The sequence below is a fragment of the Crinia signifera genome, chromosome 5, assembly GCF_055691185.1.
Source record: "Crinia signifera chromosome 5, ASM5569118v1, whole genome shotgun sequence".
Lineage (NCBI taxonomy): Eukaryota > Metazoa > Chordata > Amphibia > Anura > Myobatrachidae > Crinia > Crinia signifera.
Window position 1 is genome coordinate 77,365,804 of NC_139221.1, and position 27,278 is coordinate 77,393,081.

Sequence of the window (27,278 nt, forward strand, 5' to 3'; positions counted from 1 at the left end):
ATTTATGGTCATTCTAATAAGGTGTATGTGTTTGTGGCACTACAAGCCCCAGCACAACCTGGCAAAAATACAAGAAAACAGTGATTAACAGTACTAATACAAATTAGGACAAGTACATGGTAAATAAAAACCAGTTGCAGTGGCGGGATTCTGTAATCAAAATTATCTGGGTTTTTACCGCATTTTGATATGCCGGAAAACCCACACAGCGGGGCACGGATATTAGAGCATCCCGCCCACTGACGCTATTTTAACAGTCGCAAAGATATAGTGTATTCTTAGAGAAGCACATGAGGAAAGAGGGCCCTGCTTGTTAGAATTTACAATCTAAAGGCACTATGCACATAGCCTGCAATCCTGGTACTTTCTATCAATCTGTACACAAAATCTCTCAAATGCGCAAAACCATGTGCACTGCAGGTGGGGCTGATGTCAAATGTGCAGAGAGAGTTTTTAGGTGAGGTGTGTTCAAACTAAAATCTAGATTGCAGTGTAAAAATAAAGCAGCCTTTATTTACTCTGCACAGAAACAAAATAACTCACTAAAATCTAAACTCTCTGCACATGTTACATCTGCCCCACCTGCAGTGCACATGGGTTTTGTCCATTAAAGAAGGAGTTTGTTTTTGCAAACCAACCTGAATCACCCCATATTGTTTGTTACTGCATTACATCTGATGTGCTGCAGAGTGGATGATTCCACAAAAGCTGTGGTGTTATATTAGACGTAACGATATATTGATGGATCGTGTACGGTGTATGGCAATGTGATACAATGCATCACATCACATCGCCGGGTTGCACCATTGTGTAGTAGTGTACCTAGCTTTAGTCTCTGTGCTTAGCTATCTCCTTAATGCCTCAGCTCTGAAATGCTTAGACATGACCTATTTGTGAATCCTGAGGACAGGTGTGAAACATATTGCTGTATGCAGTAGCAAAGTTTTGAACATAATAGCCAACATGCTCAGTCCTGATTGTTCCTGTATAATAAGCTAATAATTGGTTTTGGGATGTTAATGTTCTTGGCCTGAGACCAGCAATCCTCCCAGCTAGCAATAAATGCTGCAGGTTCACAACTAGCTTAGATAAATAAGCCTCAACCACGCGTTCCAGACACTTTGAGATGTGAACTTTGAATTGAACATTATATATACATAAATGTGATACATTTTGTTCTTTATAAATATATATGTTTAATAGGTCATTTTAGGACTATAATACTGTACAGTATTCTTGTTATTTATGCCAAGGAGGATTACAGACTCAATGCAGTGGGTGTCCTCTCTCTATGGCTAGGCGTGTAAGTGATTTAATCCCATGAGCCTGATTGGGGAAGCAGCAAACATGTGACAGTTCACTGAGGTTTCCTGTTCACCTCATTTGACATCAGAGGTCAATGACTGGAGTTGTTGTTGTTCTTTTCCTTCTGACGTCAAATTCTTTCCCTCCGGCAACTCTTGAGCCTGAAGAAACTACAGCAAATCATTGGCCAATGTTTTCTGAATGTGAACTGAACATCTTGTTATAGAAATGGGTGTCTTCGTAGATCTACCTCGTAGCTGTGACTTTAACCCTTCGCAAGGATGAACAAATTGTTGTGAGCTGTAAGGCATGATAGCCCTAACACACAAAAAATATGTATATATGTAAAACTTCCAAAATCTGTTATGTTTCCACATTTAATACTGATTTGTAATGGAAAGGCGGTACTTGTGAGTTATCCGGGCTGCCGATTTTTTCATCGCGCCCGAAATCGTGGGCATCGCGTCGGTCGTGGCCGTTATAAGGAGCCGCGACGCGATGCCCACGATTTCCCATAGACAGTAATGTTAAAAGACACGATGGACCCGATTTCCGACCCGATTTCCCATAGACAGTAATGTTAAAAGACGCGATGGACCCGATTTCCCATAGACAGCAATGTTAAAATAAAATGACAATGTGAAATTGGCCAATATGGCCATTTCACATTGGATATGTTTTAAAAAAAAAGGTTTCATGGCCCCCCACCACCGTTAACGCCACCCCGCTATTGACGCCAACCCGAAGCGTGGCGAGCGCAGCGAGCCCGCGAGGGGCGGCGGTACGCGTCCTCCGACCTTTTCATGCCCTACTATCCACTAGGGCGTGGAGTGAGAATAGAATAGTGTGGCGAGTGCAGCGAGCCCGAAGCGTGGCGAGCGCAGCGAGGGGACGCGGACACCTTCACAGGTATCCGCGTGCCCTTGCGGGCTTCACAGGTGTCCGCTGCGCTCGCCACGCTTCGGGTTGGCGTCAATAGCGGGGTGACGTTAACGGTGGTGGGGGGCCATGAAACTTTTTTAAAAAAAACATATTGGCCAATTTCATATTGTCATTTTATTTTAACATTGCTGTCTTTGGGAAATCGGGTCCATCGCGTCTTTTAACATTACTGTCTATGGGAAATCGGGTCCATCGTGTCTTTTAACATTACTGTCTATGGGAAATCGTGGGCATCGCGTCGCGGCCCCTTATAACGGCCACGACCGACGCGATGCCCCCGATTTGGGGCTAAATCGCGGGCATCGCGTCGGTCGGGTGTCCTTAAGTTAACCAAACTTAAGGACAAAATCGGCAGCCCGGATAACTCACAAGTACCGGAAAGGCTTACTGTAGAACACATGTAGTCAGGGGTGCCATTAGGAATCTTGGGGCCCGGGACTGACCTTTGTTCTTGTGCAGATGCTCACAGGCTGGCAGGGACGAGAGGACACACAATACACAGTGCAGCCTGCAGAGCGCCGAGCCTCTCTGTGTCCTAGGCTCAGTGCTAGACGGGGCGTGGCACTGTGCCGCTGTCGCTGTGGGCAGAGCCGGCCCCAGACATAGGCAAATGACTAGGGCATTTTGAATTCCATGGGGCATGCAGCTCATACAACTAAGCTATCAGCAGCCAGCCAGTATGAATAAGGAGCAATACTTTGTGGTGCAGTGTGAAAAGGAGCAATACTTTGTGGTGCAGTGTGAATAAGGAGCAATACTTTGTGGTGTAATGTGAATAAGGAGCAATGGGTCAGGGGCAAAACTAACGACAGTGCTAGGGGGCACCAACCAAAATCAAATTAGCTAGGGTCGGCTCTGGCTGTGGGTAGCCAGGGCCAAGGACAGCTGTACCCACAGCACCCCCTGTCGACGGCCCTGCATGTAGTGTCCATTTTCAGATCATAGCAATCAAATTAATTCCTGCTCCAAATTCGGCACTACCAATAATATTTTAATTAGAGATGTTTGTTACAGTTGGATAATTAATTTATAATATATACTTTGCACCTTATTTTATATTATTTTACTTGGAACCTTTATTATGACACCATGTAATTTGCTTTTAATTAAACAAACAGCATGTACTGTAACATAGGCTTGCAGATGTCTTCCTGCATTTACAGAAAAGTACAGGAACACACTTTTACATACACATTTTTTTTTTATTTATCTGCACCTTCACCTGGGGGGCAGCGGCCGTTAACCACTTTTGCATGGCCATCACCTCCCCAGGGGCATCTTCATCTGTGATATTCACCTGGGTGCAGCAGCCTTAAAGCTTTTTTGCAATGGTAGTCGCCACCTGAGACTTCAAGAGCTCTTCTCAGCTCCTCATCTGCCATCGGACTGCATGCCGCTAATGGCTAATATAGACTCGATGCAGTCTAAAAATGATACAAAATTATAAAAAAAAGATGTGTCCACATTCAGCTATGCTATGTGCTACAGATGTTGTGACTTAGGGCGGGATGTTGCAACATCCGCTGCCCATTATCGCCGGGCATCCCATTATTAATAATGGCATATGCTCTAACATGCGGTTATTAATGCAAGGGACAGCTCTTTCGATAAGAGCTGTCCTTGCGATGCGGTGCCGGTGCTGGACTTCCGGGTCTGTGACCCAGGAGTCCATATGCGCAGAGCGCCGGAGCCTGGCACAGGGCATGCTGGGAGGGATCTGTGACGGATCCATCACATTAGCTCTGCGGTAAGAAGTAAGTTTTTACCGCATTTCTGTGTTAGATAATCGCCCCCTTAATCAGATCCCTGTGAGCACCCCAGTGGCTGCCGTGTCACAGTGCACATACAAAATCTTAAAGTTCTTCGCAAAGGACAGCTCTTACCAGGAGGGCTGTCCTTTGTGCCTTTCTAGGTACATAACAGAATAATTAACGTTAGTATGTACCCAATAAGAGCGGGTGTGTGATTTCTTAATGATGGAACGCTGATTGGGACTAACCATCTATGGATTGGGCTGGACTAAAACAACCAACATCCTCTTACGGGAGGGGTATATTGGCCACATATATTGTATGGGCTGATGATATCGTATAATTTATAAGTTGCAGGATTTGTGAAATTTCCTATCTACATGTGTGGCCAAAGTTTGTTCTAACAATCAGACTTGGATTGAGTGTATGTCTGTGTCACACGTTTATTGATCTTAAGCATTGCTATTGTGTGTATTGAGGTTGCCATATTACTATTCATGTTGCAACGATCTCTTTGGCAAAAGTAACTGAGACAATCTTATTTATTTAAGCCGTGATATCACTCTCTTCTCTATAATAGATGAATCCATTTGCTGCTACCCAAGACACATGCCTCTTTGCTTTGTTTGGTAGATACAGCTCACTGTTGTTTTACAGTTTACCTACAAATGGAGAGGTATTAACGTAGCATAACATTCTGGCCCAGTTCCGTAAAAATACAACACTAGTGTGTTCTGTTACAACTTGTCACAACAAAAACAAAGCTGGAATTATACTACCGCAGCAGCCTTTGGAACTCTTTTTCAGGGCATTACTTTTGCTATTAGTCATATTCTCCAAATACTTTCTACCTTTGTGGTTGGACATGCAGTCTGTGTTATGTTCCAGCAAACTTGGGCCCTGATTCACTGAGGCTCGCTAAGCAGCGAGGATTCCCTGCTTAGCAAACCCTCTGACGCCGCCACCCGCGCGCTGCCCACATTGCAAATAGATGTTTTGCATAAATATCCATTCACACGGGAGCATACGGGACAAAAATCATTCGATGTTCGCCAACCATCAAATTATTTTTCCCCTGTTTGCAAAATATAAGTGCACAGAGCCAAAACATCAGTCCCTGGAGCAAATACGCCAGGGACCAATCTTTAAGAAATCAAAAATGAACTGTAAGTAAATGAGAAGAGCACTATCTGTTTCCTGCATTCATAACTTAATTTACAACATTGGAGAAAAAAGTGGCTCTTGAAAGTATTAAATTCTAAAAATTCAACAGATTTGTCTGAATTGCAAATGAAACACAAATTGTTTCCGACAGTATTTTTATTGCAAACCACTAGGCTCTTAAATGTAAAACTCATAATCCAATATTTAAAAAAAAAAAAATCAATGATGGCTGTAGAAGTATTCAATTCCTGTGCTGTGGAACCTCAACATTTCCAAAGAATAAATACAGTGATCGCGCTAAGAAAAAAAATGTGTGGCTCACTGGGACTTCATATTTTATAAAGTTGGGTTCCCCAGGAATAATAATCAGTTCAATATAACAATCCTACCCCAGCACCCAGCCTTCTTCCTTAACCCTCAATGCCACATAAATATACCCAGCCTTCTTCCCCAGCATTGCACATCATACCCGGTCTCCTTCCCCAGCATTGCACAGTATACCCGCATCCTTCCCCAGCATTTCGCATTACACCCGGCCTCCTTTCCCAGCATTGTACATTATACCCCGCCTCCTTTCCCAGCATTGTACATTATACCCCGCCTCCTTTCCCAGCATTGTACATTATACCAGGCCTCCTCTCCCCGCATTGTACATTATACCAGGCCTCCTTTCCCAGCATTGTACATTATACCAGGCCTCCTTTCCCAGCATTGTACATTATACCTGGCCAGTCTCCTAACACCAACCTCGGCACTTACCTTGAGCCTCCTCTCTTCTCCCCCCCCCCCAGTATGGCACATACAGTAGCCTCCTTCCCCCCAGCAGTGAATATATGCAAGCCGCCTCCTCTCCCTTTCCCTCAGCAGTGAACATATATCACCCATGGCTTCCTCCTTTCCCCTTCCCCCCCAGCAGTTAGTTAACATACCCAGTGTCCCGGTTGAGCACACTGGACAGGAGTTCTTCTTGCTTCAGTCTAGGGTTGGCCTTCGGTACAGTCGCCATCGATGGCGATACTGCAACCAGCCATTGATAGTAATAAACTGTGATTGATGACCAAGAGTTGACTTTCAAAAAGAAATTCAATCCACCTTTGAGAATCTGAAGTAAAGCTGTGAAAATGAAGAACAAAGAGATTCTAACAAAGTGTCATTCACAAGGAAAAGGCTATAAGAATAAGTTCCCAAGTTCTCGGAGAGCTTAGGGGGCACCGTTGGATCCATTGTGCGGTAATGGAAGCTCCATCATACCAGCCAGGCATTTTCTAGGCAAGTCCATGCCTCAAAACCAAGAGTAAGGAGGCTCACGAGGGAAGTCACAGAAATGCCACTTTGGAGTTTATTTTCTAAGATGGAAGTTCTATTGAAGAGGGAATGCTGCTATGGGCAACCAATAACATTCTATATATTCAAGAAGGTGATAAATAAATAAGTAGATTGTGATTGGTTGCTATGGGCAACATCCCATCTTCAATAGAACTCCCATCTTAGTAATTAAACCCATTTCAAGGAGATACAGAGGTTGATACTGGATTGAAGGTGAATGGGATAACCATCATTAGAGCTCTGAATGCAGATGGCATTTATGAGGTGGTGGCTAAAAAGAAGTCATTACTGAGGAAAAGCCAAAACAAATCATGTCTGGAGTTTGATCAGAGTGACCCAGCTAAAATATGAGATCAGGTTCTGTGGTCATATTTCACACAAAAAATAGCTTTTTTTACTCCAATTGAAAATGCTATGTGTGGTGCACACCGGACACTGCCCATTATCAGCAACCACCAACCCACATGTGCAGTCTGGGGTTCAATATGGGATGCTTTTCCATGGCAGTGAGTGGGCATAAAGGAAAGATAGGTGTGCAAAATACAGAGAACTAAAGTTTGGGAGAGAGTTCGCATTTCAGCAGTAGAGTGATCACAAGCACAAGTTCAAAAGCAACACTGCGGTGGTTGAAAAACAAATGGGTGAATTTTCGAAAATGGCCAAGTCAAAGTACAGATTTACAAGCATCATCAAACCGACCTGGAGGAAATCTGTAAGGAAGAATGGACAAAAATCACTCCAGTCCCAAATACTGACAAAATGTGAAGGATCCTTCAACTATCATACCCCCACCCAACCACCAATGGTTTGTACAGGACGATGGTGAGATTGGATTTCGGAACATAAACATGCGATTCCTCATAATGCTCTTCCGATAAGAGATATCCTTGTGTTCATTATTATTCATGCATACAGTAGTTAATAAATGCTGCTATGAATGCGATATGGCCTATATAATGTTGGTTTTTTGGATTGTGTTTGCACCATAGTCCCTCTGTAAATATTTGGCTACATGGACTTTTATTTCAAAGTCAAAGATAAATGCTGTGAAGCCCTTATATCCCTATACAAGCTACTATTCAATATGTGGTTTTTTACACTGACACCAAGCTGATTCTGTGCCCGGTGTGAGGATGAGGAGGGGTCTGTGCATGACCTTTCAGCTATCTGAAATCTTCTATGACCTGCTGAACTTTGTGTCTGTGATGCATCCAAGACCACCCTAGTAGCTAGGAAAAGAGGGTGATTCCTCCACATGGAAAACTGTGAATTGTCTGGGTATTACCATCATGTACTTTGAAAGCTTTGTGAATTTTGGTTTCATGTATATTTTTTAAGACTGATATAGTGCTGAGGTCATGGCTTCGATACCCACCATGGCCCTGACTGTGGGGAGGTTGTATATTCTCCCCATGCTTTTGTGGGTTTACTCCGGGTTCTTTGGTTTCCTGCCACAATCCAAAAATATACTGGTAGGTTAATGTGTGTGCGTGTACATGTGGTAGGGAATATAGATTGTAAGCTCCGCTGGGGCAGGGACGGATGTAAATCTTCACATATTCTCTGTAAAGCGCTGCGGAATGTGTGTGCGCTATATAAGAAACTGGTAATAAATATATAATGGTTTGCTTAAGGCCCCATACACTAGGCACTAGAAATTTGGGGCTTTTTACCTGCAATTGCGGCGATCAATAGCAGGTAAAGAGCCCAAATTACAAGTCAATGACAGCAGGTTCGATACATTGGGCGAGATTCAGCAAGTTAAAAATGCCGTAAAAACCCAGTTTTCGGGGTTTTTACCGCATTTTCATATGCAGCAAAGCCCCATTGCTGGAGCTTCGCTGCGGGGGGGTTACGCCAGTTCCTTTTTGGCGTAACCCCATGGAAGCCTATAGGCTTCCCTTCGCGTCCCCCGCACCGATCTGCGCCGCACCCACCTCATCTGTGTCCGGACAGCATCCTGCTGTGCTGCCCGGACCAGTGATTTCCTCCTGCCTGCACTACTTCTGAGTGCAGGGAGGAGGAACCGGAGCCCTTACAGCTGTGTAAGGGTTCCGGCAGGGAGGGGGGGACCCGGTGCACATCGCCGGGCATCGCTTTTGCGTTAATAATCGCATATGTTACTGCATATGCGATTATTAACTATGCGAATGCCGGCGATGTGCACCGGGTATTATTGGTGAATCCCGCCCTTTGTACGTTCCCGGGCACATTACACTAGAGCATGTCAGTCGCACGGGCTGCACAACCATTCTCTTGGATTGCTTCTGAGCCGAGCAGGCTTGGCTGCGATCGAGTGCTATAAATATCGTATACAAAATTATCAATCCTGCCACCCGTGAATGTCCCAGGTGGCTCAAGGGGGGGATCGCCGAATTCTCCCAGGTGAGAAGTCGCAGTAGTCTATGGCCACACGCAACTTTGCAGCCTCACAGCACTGGGGTCATTGGTGGATGGGAATGACTATGGTTCCACTTGAGAACCTGGATATCAAATAGATATTTTTTTCAGATATATAAAATTCACTTAAACAATAGATACGAAAAAGCTAACCTTACATCAGCTGATACAGCACAGAAACACATTGTTATAAAGCAAAACAGCTCATAAAGGCTCTGTCTGCTATTTGTACTGTAAAATGTATGTTTGCTAAATATCCAGCTTTCTTTATGGCTTATAGCAATAGTAAGTACTTCATTTTGCCTTTGCCTAAAACTGCAGGCCAGTTACTAAAACTTGAACACATAATTTGTTTCCAAACAAGATCCATTGCACTGTAAAATAAAGACTGCCCTGACATGCAATAAAACTACAGAATAGAAAATGATTCTTCTTTGATAATAATTATTTGCCGGGCAATTGAACTGTGAGCCAGGGAAATGCGGATATCTAATGGATTGCATTGATTTCAAGTCTTGGAGCCCGAGGCCTTTTCCAATAAGTTTATGGAAGTTATACAGGATTTATGAGCAGAAAAAATGCCCAGCTGTAATCATTTATTGATTGGTTACTTCTACGGAAGTACCAACAATGTTCACAATTCGTTTCAAAGAAGGTAATTCCCGGCCACCACAGTGTCTACAGAGGCCAAGTACTTGTACCTGCATTTACTGGATGAAGGACATTTGTGAAACGCATCAGCAGGGAGTACAGAAAATATTTTACATTAGGTGCAGCATATTTATAGATCAGTGAGGTGTGTATCATTGCAATGGAGCACAGGCCAGGCCTACTGAATGTGTGTTTTAAACATTTAGGGGAGGGGGACCTTGGACTGCAAACGCTAATAGTGAGAGAGTTTTAAACATTAGTTATTTGCAGAAGTTATGCCATACTTACTAAAAGCTACATTTCTGACACAGTTCCTTGATTGATACGTTCATTTTCTGCAATTATTTTGTCCATTTAAAATGTTTCAGTAATTAAAAAAAAGAAAAAGGACTATCAAATTTAGGGCAATACGGTTAATTTCCCACTAAGGGGGTATTCTGTTTTTTTGAGCCCTTTGTATTTAATATTTTTTTTATTTATTTTTTTGCAGTTGTTTCACTTTTTTTCACTGTGCCTAGTTGAAAAAACAATACTTTACCTGTGAATAGGTTGAATTGACATTTGATCTAAAAACATCAAAGTGCAAATTTTTCACCTAAGCAAAAAAATTGGCACCAATGGAATAACCTCCTAAAGTCCTAACTGTCTGGCGTTTGTATGTTCTCCCCATGCTTGTGTGGGTTTCCTCTGGGTGCTCTGTCCCTGTCTCTGTAAAGCGCTGTGGAATATGTGTTATAAATGGTAATAAATAAAATAAAATACTAGCTACACTTTTTATTTATTTATTCAAATTAGAAATTGTGTTTTTATTATGCTTAACAAACACAACCTAATAGCGGATGTCGTACAGAAAGACATACTGAAACTGAACTGTGTTAGCAGAACATACATGTGCATCCTAGTTGAACGGCACATTTGCCGCACCAAGCTTAGCACAAAAAAGATGCTCAGCAGGATAAATTAGCAGGACATCTGCATGCAGGGTCTGAGTTTGCCGGAGGTGTGAAATACCGGCTATCCCAGACTTTTTTTTTTTTTTAAAGAGGCAATCATTTACAATGCAAAACCAGTTTGTTTTGGATTCTAAATGATTGCTGCTTTAAAAAACATCTGAGATAGATCAAACCGGGAAACTGCATCGGTGGAAAAAGCAGCCGCAATTGAATATCAAAAGTCCTTTTTTTTTTTTTTTTGGCTTCAATTGGATAGGAAAGGTCTAGGTTTTTTGGCTAGCCAAAAAAAAAGAACTTTACTGATTAGCTGTGCCGTACACCTTACTACAGTCCTTTAGTCCATGATATTCAGATTGGGTCATCTATTGGGAATTTAGAAGTGCTAGAATTTTTATTGAGCCAAATATACCGTAGGTTTTTTTTTTTTTGAGGAGTGTGGAGCTGAAGGTCTTTGTCCCCATAATTCATCTAAATATTTAAGCCTACATGTTTCTCACCTCCTACCCAGCATCCCTGTAATATGGCAGTTGTTTATCTCCTACTTAATAGAATTCTTTTTTTGCAATTCTGAGTCTGTAAAACAAACTGCAGTTCATTTTATAGAACAATTGTCTGCATCAGAGGCAGACTGTCGGAGTGTATGTGTAATTTGTATTGAGCTGTCACTTTATGGTATATGCCAAGGCTGAAAGGCTGCAAATCAAGCTGTGCTGCAATTGTGGCCCTTCTGTCCTGAAATGATGGATTCCTGCAGGGGTGGATTCTGCCATTTACTGCTGGATTTACTTCTTATCACTGTTCCACACAGAGTGGGGACTATTCCTAAGACCCTGTAATTACACCAATTAACGCCTGTTGTTTTCCTAGCATTGCATTACCTGCTTGAACTCCAGGATCACATGTAATTGAGAATGAAATGCCCTTGTCCTTATTTCTCAAGAGGGCAATTAGCTCAACATAGATCTGCAATATATCACTCTGTGCCCAGGCAAAGATTGGAAGAACTGTGTATATACACCAGACAAGCATCACAAAACCTATCTACATATTATCAGTTGAAGCCAGTTTCAAATACTCTGTGATCATGGAGTCCTGCATATACTTCTGTAGATCTCTGTGCATTGAATGATTAATCAGACATTAAGTAAATCTTTCTTATCTCAGAGCACTCAGCAGCCGTATATGATTATTTTGTGAGCCCTGGGCAGTTCAGGGGGAAGGCTGCACATTTTATTCAGTATCTTCTCATTGCAAAAAATGTATTGCTTGCTAATTCTGCCCACCCTGGACAGCACTGTGCATAGTGGCACCCTTACAAGGATATGTATTCTGATGTTATTCCGCTGAGTTTGGCATCCGAATAATATAATGCTCCAGGGGTGTATTGGCAAACGTCTAAGTTTATCGAGGTGTGGACAAAGGTCAGCCTTCATCCGGTACAACCATTGGCTGATGTATACTAGTTTCAGAGGTCCTTATGCTGGGAATAAAATAGTTTAGTTTGAATACAAAAAATTAATATTGGAAGTTATAGATTTCAAATCTGTGAAGTATAAAATGTCTATGTACTCTGTTTGAATGAGATGTTATCTAATATAAAGTAATGCTTGTAACAACTGAATGTATTTGTTGACTCATTTTAAAGGTGCTGCTCTGGGCACTCCCATTGTAAGGTTATTTCAGAACACTCCTGTTATCTGGGCAGGGAGTAGATTTAAGGCCCCCATACATTAGGCCGACTTGTCCTTAGGACAAGTCGGACCCAATTCTCCTGCGAGCCGCCCGGGAGCTCCCCGGGAGGCTCACACACAATTTGGCACTTCCATAGAACCTGTCACAAGCGTCTCCATTCTTATTTTACCTTATAATGGTGTTATTCCTTCCCCTGATCCTGGTGGCATAGGAGAAAACATGAAATCTAGATTGGTGTATTGGATTTGTGCATTATGTTTTGTCGTAATCGCACAGCGGACGGAGGTTGGCTGACAGGAAGTGGGTGTTTGTGGGTAGACACCAGCTGTTTTCAGGGAGTGTCTGAAAAAGTGCAGGCTGCCCAGGCATTTTGAAAGAGGGTGTGTGACGTCAGCGCGGGCCTTGATCAGCCTGTCTCTGTCGCAGATGACCAGTAGGGTCAGACTTGCACAGACTGGAAAAATCATTAGATGGTTCATGAATTGTGTATGGATTTACAGGTGGATAGTGTTCTGAAAAACGTTTGCAGTTTTGCACGGGGTGGCTTTTCTTGCTGTCTGTGTGGCTGCTATCTTCTTGCAGTCATGTGCAATTTTGCAGATTAGCGATCTTTGTTTGGTGGAGAAATGCATTTTATAGGCTGCACTAATATCCAATTGAATGGAGCTTTCTAGGGACCAGAAACAATGCAATATAAGATAATGCCACATTTATATCACTGTTTTCTATCCTACAGCACCGGTGCCTCTACTGTGTGCGACTGAACAATATTTTAGAGTTGTACCTATACTCTATCCTTTATCAGATGACTACACACAGACACACACACACACCAGAAAATTACTATACTGCCTGACAGTCAGACCAAATTGGTCAGATTGTAATTGCTGTGGAGGATTTGAGAGCTGCAGGTGTCAGAATGGTCAGCGCTGCCGCCTGTTCATACATTGCCCCCGCATATCAGCGTGCTATCTTTTAGATAGAAGAGCCGATAATTTCAGCAGTGCATAGCGCATCTGTCACTGGGCATCTACATACGTAGGAAGCAATACATGGGGGTGTGGTATCAGCGCATATAAAGTGAACTGATACCACTCCCCCCCCCCTGCCAATAAGCCAATAACAACACTTGATACATCTGCCAAGAAGTCTGAGTAACTTATCTTAACTATGGAATGAATTTAAACTTTGATTGTTAAACAATGTAAACAGAAGATGCATATTATATCTGTCTAATCATCCAGCACTCCTTCAGGGCACACGGGGTAAATTTATCAAGAAGCAATGTTGTTGATTCTGTGTTACTGTATGGGTTGCAAACCACTGTTTTATCACAGGCAAAGCCACTGGTAAGTTGCAGCCAAAACACCTTCTTTAAATGCTACATATTGCAATTCCAATAAATTTTTACGAGTAAAGAATACAAATCCTCAGACATATTGGGCAGGATTCTCTAATAACCCCGGCTGCACATCGCCGGCATTCGCATTGCTAATAATCGCATATGCACTAACATATGCGATTATTAAGGCAAATGACAGCTCTTGCGATAAGAGCTGTCCTTTGCGTTGTGGCCGGTGATGTGCAGGGGGTCCCCCCTCCTTCCCTGGACTCCCCCTTTTGGCAATCCCAATCAAAATCGCCAATCGATTGCTTAATCAGATTTTTAAGCATGCTTAATAATCTGGTATTATCTGCAGATCTTTTTTATATGTGTGGGCATTCCCAATTCATCTTCTTCATCTATTTACATTATGAACCGCTGAAATGACAATCGATTGGGCAATTTCCAGATATGAAGATGCAATCTTTAGATGGAAAAATCTGCCGATCACTGAAATAAATCTGTAATGTGTGGGCAAAGTCAGATAGATTGTAAAATCCATTTATCTGGCCAAAAAATCCCTGGATCTGGAAATCCATTAATTGTGATTGCTGATGTATGGGGCCCATTAGTTAGGGTTACCACCACTCGTCCGGAATTACTCCAGACAGTCCCGTGATTAGGACCAGAGTCCAGAGGGGTGGCATTCCCAAACTATACAATGTCCGGGAATAGGCAGCAAGCAGTCTATTCCAGGACATTGTATAATCTGTGAACACCACCCCTCTGGTCTTAATTATTGAACTGCTGGAGTATTCCTGGACCGGTATTAACCCTAGGCTTAGTACATCTTGCCCATAAAGTAAAAAAGACAGTTGCACCACAGCACTGAAGCAATTATTAAGGTGGCAGATTTATATATATATATATATATATATATATATATATATATATATAAAACAAGGTATGGGGGTCCCCTCTTTGCTCAGAGTTTTTGGAAGCAGCACCTCCGAGGGATCCTCTGTTAGATAGGATCCAGGAAATAGAAATGAGAAAGAAAGGGGGGTTTCAGAGGGCGCTAGAATAACACAGCAATTTAGATAAAATAATTGTATTTAATACAAAAGGATTAAGAATGAAATTTCACATGAATCACCCTATATCGGGTTTAACAAATAAACACAAACACAAGTGTTACAACAATATGCCACTTCTGGTGGGTAGATGAATTGCTCAAAAGATGTTCACAGATGTGTGCACAACTCTGATGGGTTGATGGTGGAAAGCCCTGGCTTTCCACCATCAACCCACCAGAGTTGTGCATACATTTGTTTTCCTTGATAAAGGGGCGCCTGTGCCCCTGAAACGTTGGACACCCTGAATACACTTGTTTGAAGTTTTAAAAGTTCCTCTGAGTGCCATGATTATTTGCCTACGTCTATTCCATTCTTCATCAACGGGCACCGTGGCTTATTTCACTAAGGAGAGTGCCAGCTCGCCTCCCCCAGCTATATATATATACACATACACACAGTATGTATATATTCTAAGAAAGACACAAGGTGAGAGAGTGCCCTGCTCGTGAGAGCTTACATCTTATGTAAATAATCTATGAAATATTTCATGGACTTTCTTGGCATCTAAAACATCTGATACCTGCTGTCACTGAGCTCCATAGCAAACCTACAGGATGGCACACAGTGTACATAGCAATATTAAAATGTGTTCCATAAATGTGTGAAGGACAAATAAACAACATGTATTAAAGGGACTATACCCATCTGCAGCGTGCCTCAAAGCATTGTAACAATTAAGCTACATTTTTATTTATGCTGGGGTTGTGTTGCAAATATGATAAAATCTTTGGTACTCTTTACCTAGATGGGCGCCAGCGATTGAAATCGCGGGCGTCGGGGGTAAAAATCGCGGTCATCGCGGGTACATAAAAATCTGCTACCCGCGATGACCGCGATTTTCCCATAGGGAACAATGTTAAAAAGGCTGATTGAGCGCGATTTTCATGTAAAATGCCTCAATGCCCGCGATTTGGCCATAGGAATCAATGTTAAATGGGCTACAGAGCCCAAATAGGCACAATTAACCCTTAAATGTCCCCCCAAATTTTTAACGCCACCCCACGATCCACGCCAACCCGAAGCGTGGCGAGCGCAGCGAGCCCGCGAGGGGCGGCGGTACGCGTCCTCCGACCTTTTCATGCCCTACTATCCACTAGGGCGTGGAGTGAGAATAGAATAGTGTGGCGAGCGCAGCGAGCCACCGAGCCCGAAGCGTGGCGAGCGCAGCGAGCCCCGCGAGGGGACGCGGATACCTTCACAGGTAGACGCGTCCCCTCGCGGGCTTCACAGGTGTCCGCGTCGCCACGGACACCTGTGAAGCCCGCGAGGGGACGCGTATAACTGTGAAGGTATCCGCGTCCCCTCGCCACGCTTCGGGCTCGGTGGCTCGCTGCGCTCGCCACACTATTCTATTCTCACTCCACGCCCTAGTGGATAGTAGGGCATGAAAAGGTCGGAGGACGCGTACCGCCGCCCCTCGCGGGCTCGCTGCGCTCGCCACGCTTCGGGTTGGCGTGGATCGTGGGGTGGCGTTAAAAATTTGGGGGGACATTTAAGGGTTAATTGTGCTTATTTGGGCTCTGTGGCCCATTTAACATTGATTCCTATGGCCAAATCGGGTCCATTGAGGCATTTAACAGTAAAATCGTGTCCATCGGGCCTTTTAACATTGATTCCTATGGCAAATCGGGAGCATCGCGTCGCGGGCATCGCGGGTACATTTATGGCCGGCCGCGACGCGACCGACAAGATTTCCATGTTTAACATGGGTTTCAATGGGAAATCGCGGGCATCGCGTCGGTCGCGTCGCGGCCAGACATAAATGTACCCGCGATCACCACGACGGGCGCCCATCTAGGTAAAGAGTACCAAATCTTTTTTTCAATACTTGTTGGCCAAGTTCTACTGCCGCTTTGTGCAATATACTAGAATCTGGAGCCCAGTACAGTATAATAAATTGATGTACTTTATACTAAAATGATAGCCATGAATTTGGAGTACTGTTCTCATTGTAGGCCATGTTTGTTGTAGAGTGCTGTGTCTGAATCAGTGGATCATTATTTCTTTATTATTATCTGCTTATCCAGGCCTTACCATCTTCATTCCCAGCCAATTGTTCTGGAAGGTACAAATATAAATAAGGATCACTGTGTTGCTGTAGAAAGTTGTCCTATTTATGAACCATCATTTTAAGGCTTTATGTTTTACCTTTAAGTTTGCATGTCCCATTGTGTCATATTTGACTTGCTTTTGTATTTTTTCTTAGGACACCAGACCCAACATGTCAAGACCTCTGATCACCAGATCACCTGCCTCACCTCTGAACAATCAAGGCATTCCCACGCCAGCACAGCTCACAAAGTCCAATGCACCTGTACACATTGATGTTGGTGGACACATGTACACTAGCAGTTTGGCAACCCTAACAAAATACACAGAATCTAGGTAAGTCTAGAGAAGAGCATTGGCAATAGTTCATGTTTTCTTGAAATGGATATTGCAATCCATGTTTTCAAGATGTTTTCAAGCAAATATTTCCAGCATTTAGTATTAATACAGGTTGAGTATCCCGTATCCAAAATGCTCGGGACCAGGAGAATTTTGGATAACGGATTATTCCGTATTTTGGAATATTTTAATATTTCAATGATGTATTTTGAAGTATCTTGCATTTATGCTGTATAAACACATAAAATAAACTTAAATATATTTTATTACCACATAAAATACACACAAATATATTTTATTTGTTCAAAAAACAAGGTTTCAAAACATGAAACAAAATTTGTGTACTATCTCAGATATTGAATTTGAATGCCAAACAATCATTTTCTTGTACATATATAGTGCCAGGTACATATCATGTCCTCAGTAGTGCTGTTACATATGTCCCCAGTGAGTTTTTAGCTAAACAAATTTTTTTTTCCACTTTCTGGAAAGTATGGTTTTCGGAATAATTCGGATAACGGATATTCGGATATGGGATACTCAACCTGTATTCAGTATTTATTTTGCCTGATTATTAAATGGTGATAACCCTAATATAAAAGCAAATCAAGAAATTCTATAACAGAAATAGAGACTGAGCCATTTTATTACAGCTTATTGAATTGTTTAACCGCATTCCTCGTGGTGTATGTGGATCATTATTGCCCAAAAATCCTCTAATAATTATTACTATTCTTTTGGGGTTTTGCGTCTTTTTGGATAACAGATACCATAGTTGTATCTCGTATTCAAGCAGTTATTTTAATTTAAGGATCTGTTTATAGCGGTTTTATCATGAAGCCCCATAAACACTAGCTGACGTGGGCCGTGGCCGATAGAGTTAACCGTATAGGCCGCGGGCAGACAATATTGTTCATACACTGATATCGTTCGGTGACGTCACCCGGGCCGGCTAAACATGCAGGTCATTTGGCTATATTGCCAAATTGATCTGCATGTTTGGAAGACATCAATCATCATTAACGACACATCGTTAATGATATTGAGTGTACACACTAGACAATATTGTAAACAATATTGCTCAGAATCCCCTTCATGTATGGAGCTTTAGGAGTCTTTCAGATTGCCAGATTTGCTTATTTTATTTATTTATTAACCGTTTCTTATATAGCGCACACATATTCCGCAATGCTGTACAGAGAATATTTGAACATTCACATCAGTCCCTGCCCCAGTGGAGCTTACAATCTACATTCCCTACCACATGTACATGCACACACACACACGAACACACACACAGACATTATAGGGTTAAATTGTTGGGAGCCACAATTAGCCTGCCAGTATATTTTTGAATTGTGGGAGGAAACTGGATTACCCGGAGGAAACCCACGCAAGTACAGGGAGAATATACAAACTCCGCACGGTGAGGGCCACAGTGCTGGGAGGCAGTAATGCTAACCATTACACCATCTGTACTGCTTATGCATACAGTGTTCCTATTAATTCAATAAAATGTACCAGTCCTGTGTTTATGGACTGTCACTTGGTGTTGCACTATGTATGATATACTTTGTATTAATCTTGTATTATAGTGCAGTTGCTAGGTAACGCTGGCACCTTTTGTGAAATTGTTCAAAAACATACAGTAATCCTTTCAGTTGCTCTGTGCCTTGGGCAACATTCAGGGTGTGTGTATAAAACTTTGGCTTCTGTACTCACCAGTGAGTATTTATATACACAGGCTGAGTCTCCCATATTCAAAATTCTGAATAACCTAATATTCTGAAATATGGAATTGTGAGCATGACCCTTTTACACAAACTTTGTTTCATGCACAAAATTATTTATAATATTGTGTGTAAATGAAATATAAATGCAATTTGTGATATCTCATTATAGTATTCAAATATTTTGTTGTTTTTGAACAGGGAATGATAGTTTCAACATTGGTTAATTAATGTGGTCACATACCGCATGCACCTCAGACATAGGAGTGGTGAGTGCAGTGGATTACCACAGTGAATATAGCATTGATCCACTGCACTTGCCACTCCTATAGCTTAGGGCAGGGGTTGCCAAACCTGTCCTCAAGATCTACCAACGGTGCGTGTTTTCCAGGCAACCTGTGGATCTATAGTAGGAATGAATGCAGCATGTTTTAAAATGTGACAGTTAGTAATGACTACAGCTGTGCACCAGCTAAGTAACCTGGAAAACGTGGACCATTGGTAGATCTCGAGGACCGGTTTGGCCACCCCTGGCTTAGGGTGTCTAGAATACATAATGTTGAGTGCAGAGCTTATGTTCTATATATCCATTTAATGTATGATAGCACTCATGGATCTCTAATAAAGAATTCACGGTACTTGTGTAGTTTCACGGCGCCGCCGCGCGCACACTCTGTGTATGAAACTTGGCAGCTTGCCAGACGCTCTGTTTAACTGTGCTCGTGCCGCTTTAGCTGTTCTCAGCGCAGCGCGTGGCTGCTTTCCTTATGTAAGCTACATTATCAGCGTAGCGCTGGGCAGCAGCAGCGCACGCTGCCCAGCGCTGACAGGTCACTGTGGTTCTTGTAGTTCCACAGTAAAAAGCCGTGGGTGGTGCCTGGATTCAGATGCAAAACTGTTTGAAACTAGGCACCTTGCAAGCCGCTAAGAAGCCGGGGGGTTTCTGGATTCAGACGCATAAGCAGATTTAGCTGGGTCTAGGGGTACACGATTAAAACCTGTCCACAATGCCAATAGTCGACCTTGTAAATTCCACTATCCACGCCAACCCAAAGCGTGGCGAGCGGCGGCGGTACGCGTCCTACGACCTTTTCATACCCCCACTATCCACGTCGGCGTGGAGTTGAGAATAGAAAGTGTGGCGAGCGGACGCGGACACCTGTGAAGCCCGCGAGGGGACGCGGATACCTGTGAAGGTATCCGCGTCGGCTCGCTGCGCTCGCCACACTTTTTATTCTCAACTCCACGCCGACGTGGATAGTGGGGGTATTAAAAGGTCGTAGGACGCGTACCGCTGCGCACGCCACGCTTCGGGTTGGCGTGGATAGTGGAATTAACAAGGTCGACAGCTGTTGTGTCGACTAGTGTCATTGTGAACAGCTTTAATAGTGTACGGGGTGTCCAGTTCAGGGAGTGTGGATGTAGACGCATTAGCGTCTAAATTGCCGGGGTGTCCAGTTTACGTGCCCCCGTTGTCAGCGGTGCGCACGACTGCCTATTTCACTGTGGAACTACAAGTACCACAGTGACCTGTCAGCACGCGCTGCTGCTGCCCAGTGCTACGCTGATAATGTAGCTTACATAAGGAAAGCAGCCACGCGCTGCGCTGAGAACAGCTAGAGCGGCACACGCACAGTTAAACAGAGTGTCTGGCAAGCTGCCAAATTTCATACACAGAGTGTGCGCGCGGCGGCGCCTTGAAACTACACAAGTACCGAATTCACAGACACACTGGGGTTCCCGTTTGACCCCAGTGTGGCTGTGAGTTCTTTATTAGAGTTCTATCGTTCACTAATTAGATGGATTTGGTATTCGCTTACCTCAGATGTTACCAAGGCAAGTAAGTTCAATTTTGGCGGAGTGCCAGCTGTTTAAGCGTTATATAATCTCTGTGCATTATTTCCCTACAACCGCACACACTTTTCAATGCATTGCCCCCGAGCCTCACTGGCATGGCAGCACCTTTCTCTCAGCCATATACATTTCTGAAAGAATTATTTCTACTATTTTATTCACTGATACATTGTTACATTAAATTTGTTAACATGTAATATTCAAATAAACCTCTCAATTTTTTTACTCCTATTCTGTATCGGTTTCACCCTATTTTGTCCCATCAGAGCCATGTTATAAGATCGATATACTGCACCACTCTCTGTGTATGTGTTTGTGCTCTGATGTACGCATATATATAATATATTATGCCACTGGCATATTTAGAATCAGTGCAGTTCAGGGGAAGTCCACACCGCACATGCTTCACACCCATTTTTTGAACACTTACCCCTCTAGATTCCCACACAGATGGCAGCAGCACTGTAGAAATCATAGAGGAAATGGTGCGGCTACTGACATGCTCCCTGGGTTTTGCACATACTCAGAAGTAAAATCAGCTGGAAAATAGCTTCTGTGATCTAACTGTGTGCAGTACAGTCAGCAGAGAGGGGAACGGACAGGGAAAGCTGCACACAGGCCAACTCCTCTCTATAAATGCACCGGATATAAGGCCAGATACACTAAGCTTTAAAATTGATAAAATGGAGAGTTCTAAACAACCAACCAATCAGCTCCTAACTTCCATGTCACTAACTGTGTTTGAAAAATGTCAGGCAGGAGCTGATTGGTTTGTTAACATTTTCCACATTATCACTTTTGAAGCTTAGTACATCTGGCCCATAAGCTGTACACCCCCTCACAGAGTGGTGCTAGTCCAGATGACAGTACTATTACTGTGTTGTAAAATAGAACATGTTTTGGGCTGTCTACAGATCTTATCATTCATTGCATTGTGGTTGCATTGTGAACCCATTTGCCCCGCTGCTGAACTTATTTTGGCACTTTTAAGGCCCCCATACATTAGGCCGACTTGTCCTAGGGACAAGTCAGACCCAATTTACCTGCGAGCCGCCCGGCAGCTCCCCGGGAGGCTCACATACAATTTGGCACTTGATGTGCCATTTTTTACATGGGATAAATCGCAAAAAAAACGGGGAGCTGCAGGGCGGTGAGGAGTAGTGGGGGCGGGCAGCGGCAGTAGTGGGGGCGGGCAGCGGGTGCGGTAAGCGCTGCTGACCTGGCCGGGCAGTGTACTTACACACATAGCAGCAGCGGGGACGGGCAGCGCAGTGGCGGCTATTATATTTTTAAAATACTTGTCAAATGACCGGCCGCTCTCTGATTGGCCGGAGAGCTCTCAGCCAATCAGAGAGCGGCCGGTCATTTGACAAGTATTTTAAAAATATAATAGCCGCCACTGCGCTGCCCGTACCCGCTGCTGCTATGTGTAAGTACACTGCCCGGCCAGGTCAGTCAGCAGCACTCGCCGGCGCTCAGGGACCCGCTGCCCGCCCCACTGCTCCCCCCGGTGTCTGCATGCATATGCCTGTCAGGTGGCAGGCATATGCATACAGGGAGGTCGGACGTGATCGTATGTACAGACCGTCCGACCTCCCTGATCCGGTCCGATGCGCACGGGACCGCGTATCGGATCGGATCAGATATCACACACCTACGATTTTGGGCCGATATCACCCGATTATCGGCACAAAGTGCCGAAATCGGATGAAATCGTCCCAAAATCGCATAGTGTATGGGGGCCTTTACAGCCTGAGCAACATTTATTCCTCATTTACATGGTAGCCTTTTTGTTTTTTCTACCCAAGAATGGCCCAAGAATAGCGTGTGTTTTTTTTTTTCTTTTCTAAAGATCACCCAAAAAATACTTTGACACTTACTTTGGCATTTATTCCGATTTTCAAAACCGTTCAAAAAATAGCAAGATGCTACAATTCGGGTCTTATACTAAATGAAAGGCATTTTTCTCTGGTGGTTGTTCCTAACCATTAACACTTACAAATACAATGTGTATGAAGATTATGGCAGCTTCATAAGGAATACATTTGTTAAAATTAGAAATCATACTACGGTACTTTTTTAATCCACCATAAGAAGGGGAAGATGTAAGCAATTCCAGAAATCTCTATTTTTTTCTATAGTGGTAAGTGACATAGGAGTCGATGTGCTAAGCTTTGGAGAGGGAGAGAGAAGGTAGACTGAGATAAAGTGCCAGCCAATCATTCCCAACTGTCATTTTTAAATATAGCCTTAGGAGTTGACTGACTAGTACTTTATCGCCATCCACTTTATCTCTCCCCAAGGCTTAGGCCAGAGACCCCATTTTCTGGTGATTACCAGGTGGTTATTGCTAGGTGCATGCCCCCCAAATGCATACATGCCAGCATGGGACAGAAAGAGCCCCTTATCTCAGAGAAACTTAATTCAGGTGGACTTCATGTTTTCCGAAGTGAAGGAGTTCCTCTGCCAAATGCATTAGCCCCTCTAGATCTATGGCCGTACGGAATGCTGGCCAAACTCTGTTTTTTTTTTTTTTTTTTAAGTGGCAATCACTTACAAGGTAAAACCGTGCCTTGCAAATTACTGACCCTTTAAAAAAAAAAAATAATAATAATTTGGCCAGCATCCCGCACAGCCGCTGAACTCAGCCCTGGAGGTTACGGAGACCTCCGTCGCCGCACTGCGATGCCAGCCGCATATGTTAGTACATATGCGCTGGCATCGTGGCGAAGGGTGGCGATGTATGTTAATACATCCCACACTGAAGACTAGTTAGACTTGTCGTTAGCACTACGGTAATTAATGGAAAGGGTGTGTAAACATGATAAATATGATATGTAATGGCACGTTCAATACATGGGTGTTTTTGCAGTGGCAGTTAAACTTTTGCAACCTGATTTTGCAGACAACATTCTGGCTGCTGATGCATCATTGATTTTTCTTTCCTCTCTCTAAATGGCAAAGGTGGACATAGAGCCCTACAGCATAGATAACAAATGAAAAGCCTTCCTGGCTTGAAGCAAAAAAAACGGTCAATGCAAATATAAAAAATGATGCTTTAAAATATTTGTCTGCCCTACAGAGGTTTATCTCCATCATGAAAAGTGATAGCCAATCAGGGACTGTCATTGTTGACATGGGTGAGGTGTAATGTTTAAGTTGCACATTTAATCTGAAAAAGTGTTGACAATAGAAATATACAATATACAATACAAATATAAAATCGCATCCAACTGCTGCTAATTCACACTAACCAGGAGTTTATAGGGGTCTACATTTGCTGTATTAAATCACAACAAATATCACAACTTCCTTTTCCATATCTGAGTGCAACTGAACACCCCAGAATGGTATAGCTCATGTCTTTGTGTGTGTAATTATACACACACACATTTTCATGTGTCGACAAAATATAGAACCACTTGGCCCATCTGTCTGTCCCTTTTTTAAACATGTTACCTCAAACCATATTTGATCCTTTTTTGTAAGGATATCAATATTCCTATCCCAAGCGTTTCTTTGAGCATCTGCTTTGCTACAAAATGCCAGATGAAATAGCGCCAGGGGACATTTTAATCAAGGGGCCCATGTGCAAATGTTTTGCACTGGTCAACTCTGCTTCATGTTGCAGAAGAATAGAGCATATGTCAGTTGTTTCCACCTGGACAGATATTTTACAGTACAAAGAGGAAGTCACCTGACCCTCAACCCTCCCCTGCCAGTGACCTAATATTGTGCGGGTGCCGGACGCGTTCCCGACAGTCGGGATCCAGACAGTCATTCACCCGACAGTCGGGATCCAGACAGTCATTTATCCAACGTCGGGGTCCCGACTGTCAAAACGCAGACAGCCAGTTGCCCGCCCGCTATTTTCCCTCGTGGGGTCCACGACCCCCATAGAGGGAGAATAGAATAGGTGGCGAGCATAGCGAGCCACCATGCCCGCAGCATGGCGAGCGCAGGTAGCCCGCAAGGGGCTTTTTTGCGCTCGCCATGCTGTCTGAGTACAGGCAGTCGGGATCCAGACGTCGGACTAATGACTGTCGGGATCCCGGCTGTCGGAGCCCCATACCACACCCATATTGTGCTAGTTTAGATATGCCATCATCCATTAGACTTCAACTTCAGAATCGTGTTCATGGAGTGGATTTAATTATTTATTAACAGTTTCTTATATAGCGCATACATATTCTGCAGCGCTTTTCGGAAAATATTTGAACATTCACATTAGTCCTTTCCCCAGTAGAGCTTACAATCTATTTTCCCTACCACATATTTATGCACACACAGACATTCTAGGGTTAATTTGTTGGGAGCCAATTAGCCTATAGTTTTGGATTGTGGGAGGAAACTGGAGTACCCGGAGGAAACCCATGCAAGCACGGGGAGAATATACAAACTCTGCACAGTTAGGGCCATGGTGGGGTTTAAACCCATGACCTCAGCACTGTGAGGCAGTAATGCTAACCATTACACCGTCCGTGCTGCCCAGAGTGGATGTATTCAGGCTTTTGTCCACATAAGATCCTGCCATGTCAGAAACCCCCCCAAAAGACTTGTTATTCTTAGCTAAAACAACTGGTGTTGACTAGACTTGGCAGTAATGGGGCCTACACACGTACAGTGTTCACTCTAGGAGTGACACCGGGCAGGGCGCTGGGGGGCGGACCGGGCACACCGACGTCACAGCTGGGGGCGTGTCCGAGCCGCCGCGTCACCAGAGGAGGCGTGCCCGGGCCGCCGCGTCACCAGAGGAGGCGTGCCCGGGCCGCCGCGTCACCAGAGGAGGCGTGCCCGGGCCGCCGCATCACCAGAGGAGGCGTGCCCGGGCCGCCGCGTCACCAAAGCGGGCGTGCCCGGGCTTCCTCCGTAGTCCGTGAGCTGCCGGGGAAGCCTAGCGCCGCCGAGATTGCGGTGCCTGGAGCTTCCCCGGGCACAACATTAGTCAGGCAGCAGGCTCTTTTAGCGGGGCGCTGCTGGAGGGGCAGGGCGCATTTTGCCCTTTAGAAATCGGGCAGGGCGCAGCGCCCCGCTAAAACAGCCTAGCGGGAACACTAACTTAGCGATTTAGATAGCATTTTGTCAGTGATCTCACTAGATTACTTAGAAAATGCCGCTAATCACTCCGTGTGTAGGGGCCATAGCAATATTGATGCGTAGCCCTTCATGACGCTATCACTTGGCGATTAATGTTTGACCATTCACATCAGTCCCTGCCCCAGTGGAGCTTACAATATACCGTATTTGCCGGCGTATAAGACAACTTTTTTCCCCTGAAAAACATGCCTCCAAGTGGGGGGTTGTCTTATACGCCAGGTGCACTTCGTTGGGATAGACATAGCTGCCCCAGGGGTACACTTTTATACATTTTGCGACTCTCTCCTCGCCTTCCCCCCCTTCTTATGCATACCTTGATACTCCCTATCCAAATCTCTTATCAGGTCATATAAGAGACCTGGCAGTGCTGCCGCTGTCCCGCCTGCCTAAGCCGCCTGTCACATTCAGCAGTGACGGTGGTGGCAGGCTCGGGTATGGTTGGCGAGGCTCGGGGGACTCGGGAGCGCTCAGGCACCCGAGTCCTCCCGAGCCGCCGCGAACATCCCCCAGCCTGCCGCCGACGTCACTGCTGAATGTGACAGGCGGCTTAGGCAGGCGGGACAGCGGCAGCACTGCAGGGAAGCTCCGGCGTACTAACGCCGGAGCGGAGGTGAGGGGGGCTTACAACTTTAAGTGGTGGGTTTTGCTGGGGCAGGACAAACCTGCCCTGATAGGTTTGTCCTGCCCCAGCAAAACCCACCACTCAAGGGGTATAAAAGGGGGGAGGGGCGAGGAGAGAGTCGCAAAATGTATAAAGTGTACTCCTGGGGCAGCTATGTCTATAATACTGGTACTATCCATAATATGGATTCAAGGGCGGACCAGACTGCTGCTAGTGACATGGAGACAGGGAGGGCAGACAGGAGGCAGGGACCAATCCAATCAGGCTTTGTATACAGCCAACAGCCAACCACAGTACTGCACCATTGTACAGTACAGTATAGCATAGAAAATGTCCAGCAGTCAAAACCCTATCAACCCTATCATGGCACCAGCAAAAAGAAAGAAATATGATGCAAGTTGTAAACTTTGCCATGGAACATAATTATTGTGCTGCTGCAAGACAATATGGAGTAACAGAAAAGATGGTTCGGGACTGGAAATCAAATGAAAAAGCATTAAAGAGTATGCCAAGGGGTAAGTGTGCATTAAGAAGGTGTGCGGAAGAGGGGGTAGTCTTATATAGCGAGTATGTAACAAACTCTATATTTTGAGTGGAAATGTTGGTGGGTCGTCTTATACACCGGCAAATACGGTATATTCCCTACCACATGTACATGCACATACAGACATTCTAGGGTTAATTATTTTGGGAGCCAATTAACCTACCAGTATATTTTCGGATTGTGGGAGGAAACCGGAGTACCCGGAGGAAATCCAGGCAAGTACGGGGAGAATATAGAAACTCCACACAGTTAGGGCCATGGTGGGTATTGAACCCATGACCTCAGTGCTGTGAGGCAGTAATGCTAACCATTACACCATCCGTACTGCCCACACCATCCGTACTGTGTATCTTATACTGTGTATAAGCTTTGCCTTTCATATACTGTGTCTCCCTTTGG

General features: G+C 44.2%; 1 protein-coding gene across 2 annotated transcripts in view; it reads left to right on the forward strand.

The window, feature by feature from the left end:
* Positions 1-27,278, forward strand: part of KCTD1 (potassium channel tetramerization domain containing 1) — a 127,399-nt gene that overhangs the window by 88,174 nt on the left and 11,947 nt on the right. For both annotated transcript variants that reach the window (XM_083187479.1, XM_083187478.1), the window contains exon 2: positions 16,851-17,029. In XM_083187479.1, coding sequence (XP_083043605.1) covers positions 16,851-17,029 — 179 coding nt within the window. The remainder of the gene's footprint in view (positions 1-16,850; positions 17,030-27,278) is intronic.